The sequence below is a fragment of the Condylostylus longicornis genome, unplaced genomic scaffold (assembly GCF_029603195.1).
Source record: "Condylostylus longicornis isolate FDR11 unplaced genomic scaffold, ASM2960319v2 ptg000091l, whole genome shotgun sequence".
Lineage (NCBI taxonomy): Eukaryota > Metazoa > Arthropoda > Insecta > Diptera > Dolichopodidae > Condylostylus > Condylostylus longicornis.
This window is the reverse complement of record NW_026578059.1, coordinates 868070-876271: the sequence shown is the minus strand read 5'-3', so window position 1 is coordinate 876271 and position 8202 is coordinate 868070. Positions and strand designations below refer to the sequence as shown.

The window sequence follows — 8202 nt, the reverse complement described above, 5'->3', positions numbered from 1 at the left end:
CTTTAAATAAATGTCAATTAATATAGATAAATAGGTAACTGACAAACGTATTAAAGTTAGAAACACTATATATAAGAACTGCACCGCCCCCTTCTTGTTCAAATATTCAAAAAGGATAAAATCTTAGAACATCCGATAAGACTATTTATTTATGTCACCATAATTATTATGTTATTGTATATAATATATCGATGGCTTTTGGGAGAAAACCTTCTACCAACATAAGAAAATTTCAAAATATTTTTAATTTAATAGGAAAACTTATATACATATACCAAATTTATACTACTAATTGCACTGCCATATTTCAGAAAACAAAGTAGGTATACCTACCTAAATCTCTTTCTTTTAATTTAAGTATAGTCTGTATATTTGTGCAGAATCAATTACATAGTAACGAATAGTAAATTTTTAAAGATTTTCCTAAATATGTTTTGAATTTTTACAATGTAGAATAAATGCATTCTCCCATAAGCCCTCGGATATTTACAGTGCTGTTTTTTTTTTATCATTTTGGGCATGTTTTCCTCACGAAGTTTATAATTTATTCTATACTTGATTTCTTAATAACATCCAAAAGATTTGAAGTACTAAAACTACTTTACTTGTAGGTACCTACTTTAAAAAAAAAACTCAATTAGCTAATCTAGTATTTTTTTGATGCTTTTCCACATCTTGGACAACTATCATCCAAAAAGATGGCAGTGTGCTATTGTTTACTACAAAAGTTTATTATTCAAAATTTGGTTTTTAAGTGTGTAACAAATTCATTCTTTTTTCTTACACAGAACATAAAGTTTAATTAAAATTAAATCAAATTTGTTCATAAGTTATTTAAATTTTGTACATTAAGACCCAAGAATGTAGATAAAATAATGCATAATCTTTAATCTAAATAAGAAAACGTTATAACAAAAGGAATTTATTTATATAAAGTCTATTATTTACCATAGTTTACACTATTCTTTTTTTAGTTTCGTAATTGTTATTTACCAAATCAGAAACATGGAAAGAAATAGAAAAGTTTTTATTCAAATTTCCAAGAAATGCCTATGGCGGGCGTCGAACTCAAAATAAAGATCTAACATCAATTTGATCCCGGCGCACTGGCTTTATAAAATTCAATTAAAACGATATTGATACACAATTTAGCTTTATGAGCTGCAGTTGCTGAATTTTGTATTCATATCATACTACTGTAAATTTGAGACCCGTATATAGTTTACATCTTCATAAAATATGGCTCTAATCTATAAATTTATAACTATAATAATGATAATATTACTCTTTTTTTTTTCTTTTTCAGTGTGAAAATTAAAAGAATATTGAATTTTTAATTTTGATTTAAAAGTAGATGCACTAGTTTTGTGATAAAAAAAAAAACTGAAAAAAAAAACGTCTCTTCATTGTGTAAATTTAAATACTTTTTATAATTAAAAAATAACAATCACACAAAATAACTCCAGAATTTTTGAAAATTTGAAAAAGTGTTTTCCATATTAGTTTTTGTTGATTTAAAATTCACAAAAACAATAAAGAACGAAACCAAAAAGATATATATACAAATATATATATATATATATATTAGGTAAAATCTTTTTTTTTGTTTTTTTTTTTTTTTTTTTTGTTTTTTTGAGAGACGTTAATACAAACAAAGAAAATAATTTAAAATAAAAAAATAAATTTAAATATAAAAAATGGAAACAGATGGAAGTCCACAATTACAGAAATCACTATTAACAAATAAAGGAAATTTACCAGTTGTTTTAAGTGCACAACAATTACAACAAAAAATCATTGATAATTCAGATCATCAAATTGTTGAAGCTATGGATACACAAGAAAGTGATATGATAACTGATCAAAATGACATCGATAATTTATCAAATAATGGTGACACTCAAATGCAAATAGCACCACCGCAAATTGATTCAACGACAACAGCAATGAGTATGGATGCAACATCGACGTCTGAAGTAACATCAACAACCGTTGGTTGTAATGATGGTTCTGATGAAGAAATAAGATCTGAAGCAACATTTTCATTTGTTGTTGATAATTTATCAAAACTAAAGGAATCAGTTTTATCACCACCATGTTTTGTAAGAAATTTACCATGGAAAATAATGGTAATGCCACGTACTGATCGTAATCAACCGGATGCAAAGTCATTGGGTTTCTTTTTGCAATGTAATGGTGATAGTGAATCATCATCATGGTCTTGTAATGCTGCTGCAGAGTTACGTTTAAAATCATTTAAACCAGGTCAAGATCCATTTGTTAGGAAAATCAAACATTTATTTTATTCAAAAGAAAATGATTGGGGTTTTTCATATTTTATGTCATGGAATGAAATATTTGATCCAGAAAAAGGTTATTCACAAAATGATACAATTGTATTAGAGGTACATGTTGTAGCTGAAGCACCGCATGGTGTATTTTGGGATTCAAAAAAACATACGGGTTATGTTGGTTTAAAAAATCAAGGTGCAACTTGTTATATGAATTCATTATTACAAACATTATTTTTTACAAATATTTTACGAAAAGCTGTTTATAAAATGCCAACTGAAGCTGATGATAGTAGTAAATCAGTTGCTTTAGCATTACAAAGGGTATTTCACGAATTACAAACATCTGATAAACCAGTTGGCACGAAAAAACTAACAAAAAGTTTTGGATGGGAAACATTGGATTCATTTATGCAACATGATGTTCAAGAATTTTTAAGAGTTCTTTTGGATAAATTAGAATCGAAAATGAAAGGAACATGCGTTGAAGGAACTATTCCATCGTTATTTGAAGGTGTGTATTCGATTTTTATGTGTATAAAACTCATAATAAAATGTTTCCATATATTTTTTAGGAAAAATGTCGTCTTATATTAAATGCAAAAATATTGATTATACCAGTAAACGTATTGAGACCTTTTATGATATTCAACTGAACATTAAGGGAAAGAAAAACATTGAGGAAAGCTTTAATGATTATATTAAACCGGAAACACTAGAGGGAGATAATAAATATGATGCTGGAATACATGGTTTTCAAGAAGCAGAAAAAGGTGTAATATTTAAATCCTTTCCACCGGTATTACACTTGCATTTAATGAGGTTTCAATACGATCCAGTCACCGATAATTCCGTCAAATTCAATGATCGTTTTGAATTCTACGAGCATATTAATTTAGATAAGTATTTGGCTGAGGAAGAAAACACACCGGCTGATTATAAACTGCATGCTGTATTAGTGCATAGTGGCGATAATCATGGCGGGCACTATGTAGTTTATATAAATCCAAAAGCCGATGGTAAATGGTGTAAATTTGATGATGATGTTGTGGCAAGTTGTAGTAAAATAGATGCAATCGATCACAATTACGGAGGAATAGATGACGAAATGACAATAAATGCTAAGCATTGTAGTAACGCATATATGTTAGTATATATAAGGGTATCTGCAATACCAAAAATATTAGAAAATATTGCAAACTCTGATATACCAAGTGAATTAATAGAAAAGTTAGGCGAAGAAAAGCGCATGGAACAGGTATGGATTGAAATAGCAAAGCTATACTCAAATATTTAGTAATTATAAACTTAATACAAGGATAGCAATGATTATTTTTTTTAATGTAAGTAAAAAATTTAATTTAACTAAATAAAATAGGTAAGACGTCGAGAACGTTCTGAAGTCAACACTTATGTTTTTATTCATGTTATGCTTGAAGAATATTTTGATGGTCACCAATCAACTGATTTATTTGACAACGAAAAAATTCATCCACGTGTTTTTAAATTAAAAAAGACCCAAACTGTCGATGAATTAATGCAAGTGTTTGTTGAAACATTTAAATATGACGCCAGTCGTATGCGTATATGGTCACTAGTTTCACGTTCACAATTAACTCGTCCTGTGTATTTCGATTTTAATGAAGAGTATACCAGAAATTTACAACATGTTATTGAAACACAATCACCATGGTCAATTTATTTACAATTAGCATCACCAGATCATCAGGGTCCATTACCACCATTTGAAAAAAACCGTGATATATTACTATTTTTCAAATATTACGATCCAATATATAAACGATTGAATTATATAGGATCTGATCAATATCAATTATCAATGAAAATATGTGATTTAGTTCCATTATTAAACAAAGAATTAGGATTTCCAATTGATACAGAATTATCAATTTATGAAGAACAAGGGCCAAACGTTGTATCAAAAATAACAAATATGCAAGAAACTATCGAAAAAGTCTTAAGACAAAATAATCGATCCGATGATGTACATGGTAATGTGCTGATATTTGAGAAAAAACATCAAGATGAAAAATTAGAATTACCAACTTGTGATGATTATTTTAGAGATCTTTTATATCGGTTTGAAGTCACGTTTATTGAAAAATCTAATCCAAATGATTCAGGGTAACTGCATAGGATGAATATTTAAAGCTTACTTTCAGTTTTCTTTTCTTTTTCCAGCTTTACACTCGAACTATCTCATCGATATACATATGATCAAATGGCCCAAGCTGTAGCGAAAAAAATTAATACAGATCCAAACAAAATCCAATTTTTCAAATGCCTGGGGTAAAAATATTAAAAATTTCAATTTGTTTTATATTATTGTATAAATACAATATATATATTTTTGATATATATATTATAGTTATAAAGATCAGCCTGGAAATCCTTTACGTTGCGTATATGATGGTATTTTAAAAGATTTGTTGGCATATAACAAGCCCAGGACAACAAAGAAAATATTCTATCAAAGACTCTCCATGAGTATTAATGAATTAGAAAATAAAAAGCAGTTTAAGTGCCTCTATGTAAGTCAATTTCCATAAACTTTAAAAAAATTAATAATTGAATTTTATTATATATGTGTAAAACAAGAATACTAATGCTCTCGCTAATTATTTTAGAATCGATTATGTACAATCATGATCTAAAAAATTACATATTATTACTCACATTTTTGAAATAAAATAAATGTTTTGTATTTATTTAAAAAAATATCAAACTTATACTTTAATTATAGTTATCACCAAACATGAAAGATGAAAAAGAACTAGTATTATATCCTAATAAAAGTGGAACTGTAAAGAATTTATTAGAAGAGGCAACCAAACAAATCGAGTTTAGTGACGATAGTACCAGGAAATTAAGATTATTGGAAGTAGCTAATCACAAAGTATTTCCACCTCTACGTGAAGATACTCCATTAGAAAGTATATATTTGACTGCGAATAAAATATAATTGCATAAAATAAATTAATAAATTTAATGACAGTATATTAACTTTCAGTAAATATATATATAAATGTATTTATTTTTTATTTAAAGATTTACAATGCGTATCAGATTCTTTGGCCAATCAATCAAATCAAAAATTGTATCGCATTGAAGAAATACCTCGGGATGAATTAGTAATTAATGATAATGAAGCTCTAATACCAGTCTCACATTTCAGCAAAGAAATCTATAGTTCATTTGGGATTCCATTTTATATAAAAGTAAAAGAATTTGAAACTATTGGCGCAGCTAAAAAGAGTATACAAAAGAAATTGAATGTTCCAGAAAAGGAATTTGAAAAAGTAATTATTTTATTTTTGTATTTGTAGTTAATGTATACACACTAATAAAACCTTGAATATTATTATAATTTACAGTATAAATTTGCGATTGTTTCTATGGGTCGTGTTGAATACTTTCAAAGTGATAATGATCCGATTGATATTAAAATTTTTAAACAGACTTCAACACAACGTAAATCATTTCGTTTTTAATTTTTTTTTTCTTTTTCTATTCCGGATTAGTTTATAATTTACTTTTTTTTCTTTTTTAGCTGGTCCAACAACACTCCCTTATTTGGGTCTAGATCACATTAATAAATCACAAAAAAGATCTCGATATACGTATTTGGAGAAAGCTATCAAAATTTATAATTAAGATTTCAAAAAAAAAATATTAAAGTAAAAACTAAACTATAAAACTTTTGCAAAATATGAAGACGAAAAAAATAGATATATCTTTAGATATTTTTACCTTATCTATTACAACTCCGAATCATCAAATGTTATGGTTTAGGTTAAATTTTCAATAATTAAGCAATTATCAGCTAAGAAAAAACAAAAAAAAATTTGCTGATTTCTAAAGTAATGAACATATTACGGTAGAAAAGAATTCTAGTTGTAAATTTGTTGAAAAATGGTTCTTATATTTTTAGTTTTAAGGATTTTTGTATTTAATTTTTTTTGTTAGCCTGAAACATACATACATTTAAGGTATATCTATTAAATTAATCATTCGCATTAATTTAAAAAAAGATTAAGAATAAAAAATTTTTTTTTTTTGTAACAAAAACAAAATGAAAAAGAAGAGAATATTTTTTAAAGATCCTTATAAAAGATCCCTTTTAGAATTTTATTATTTACGAAAAATAAATATTTTGCTTTCAAATGGATAAGAAGAAGATAAGAAAATAACAACTGATAAATATTTTTTTCATAAATACAAAAATAAATTTAAAAAATGAATTAAAAAATAAAATATTCAATCAAATTTGAAAACTTAATTTTTTCTCCTCTGTACCTCTTTTCTATTTGATTTTTCAAAAAATTTACTTGGTCGTGTATAATTTCTTATATTTTATCAAAATGTTGTAATAAGTTTTTAAGAAAGAAAAAAATTTGATTTGTCATGAATAATTTATTATATTTTCTCAAAATGTTGTAATAAGTTTTTAAGAAAGAAAAAAATTTGATTTGTTAAGAATAATTTTTTATATTTTTTCAAAAAATATTAATTTTTGAAATTTAGAAAAAAGCTAATTAAAAAATTTGATCATATTGAATTACCTACTACCATAAAAAATAAATGTTGATGTTTATCTTAAAAAATGAATAAATGAACAAAATAAATAAAAAATAATAAAAAAAATTTGAATAGAAATCCCCCATTATGATATCCTATATATAACAAATACATTATATGAATGTAAATAAACTAAAACAAAATTAAAACAAAAAATTTTTCTCTTCAAAACATTAGTAAAATAAATAGGAAAAAAAGTAGCACTCTCGTTCCCCTCTCCAAAAACTATACATCACATTTTATTTTATTTGATAATATAAAAATCGCATTATCGTTCGCCAGAAAAGGGAATGAATGTTTTTATTTTCAAAAGAAGCTATATATTATATTATGATATTTCATATCATAATATAATATATAGTGCTAAAATAACATATTTTTTGTGTTGCAAAACAAAGTTTTGCTAACTTAATTTGTTCAAAAACGTATTATGGCTATACCTATTATTATGTTCTTGTGATAGTATTTCAAATAGAAGATCTCAATGTAAACAATACTTAATAATCATTAAGTTAGTATAAAGCAGTATAAAGCATTGTGAAGAACATTTCGTCGGCAATTTCTTTATAACTCTGTAGCTCAGTTAGTAGCGTCCGTCTAGAAAGCGCTACTAACTTTAATTTTTCCCCTTAAACTCATTCCTTTAATTACGTTTGCTTTGATTTGAAAAAAAACGTAACTAAAAAAAGTTTGTCAGAATATGTTGTGTAGCATATTAAAGTCGCTCGTCTACATAAAATATATATGTGTATGTAGAAAAACTGTTATACTATACTGATACATAATTATACAATAAACTCGCTAATAATATATAAGTGTAAACTTGTAAGTAAATTTATATAATACTCCTATAATCTTATTTGTTTTTTTGTTTTTTCAAGTCCTTGCCTTTTTTAAAAATACTGCTTATTACTAAGCATTAATATATATAAGTTGGAACTGTCGGCATCCCATATTATTGTGAAAGAGATTAAAGGATAATACTGGATCTTGTTACGAAGCCCTCTTACCCTGGTAAATAAATCTACAATCTGACATAAAACAATATTGAAAAAAATAAAAGATTTTATGTTTTTTGTTTTAAATTTATTTAAAAATCGAAAAGATTTTTGTTTTCACTTAAGAATTTAATATTATTTGTACAATAACAATATTGGATACTTAATAAATTTTTCTTTAATTATTTCACAAAAAATAAAAAACATCTCATAATTAAAACAATTTTTAACGTATGTATGCTTTCAATACACAACTATTTTTGTGTATTACATATACATGAGCAATTTCTGACTTCAAAATTGCAGTAATACTA

General features: G+C 25.6%; 1 protein-coding gene across 1 annotated transcript; it reads left to right on the top strand.

The window, feature by feature from the left end:
* The first annotated feature begins 1306 nt into the window (after nt 1-1306).
* Nucleotides 1307-8108, top strand: LOC129613773 (ubiquitin carboxyl-terminal hydrolase 7). The gene is made up of 9 exons (XM_055527986.1): nt 1307-2805; nt 2867-3549; nt 3670-4436; nt 4494-4601; nt 4681-4843; nt 5056-5245; nt 5361-5611; nt 5687-5783; nt 5863-8108. The coding sequence occupies exons 1-9, from the start codon at nt 1698-1700 to the stop codon at nt 5964-5966; spliced, it is 3471 nt and encodes a 1156-aa protein (XP_055383961.1). The 5' UTR covers nt 1307-1697; the 3' UTR covers nt 5967-8108.
* The last annotated feature ends 94 nt before the right edge of the window (nt 8109-8202 follow it).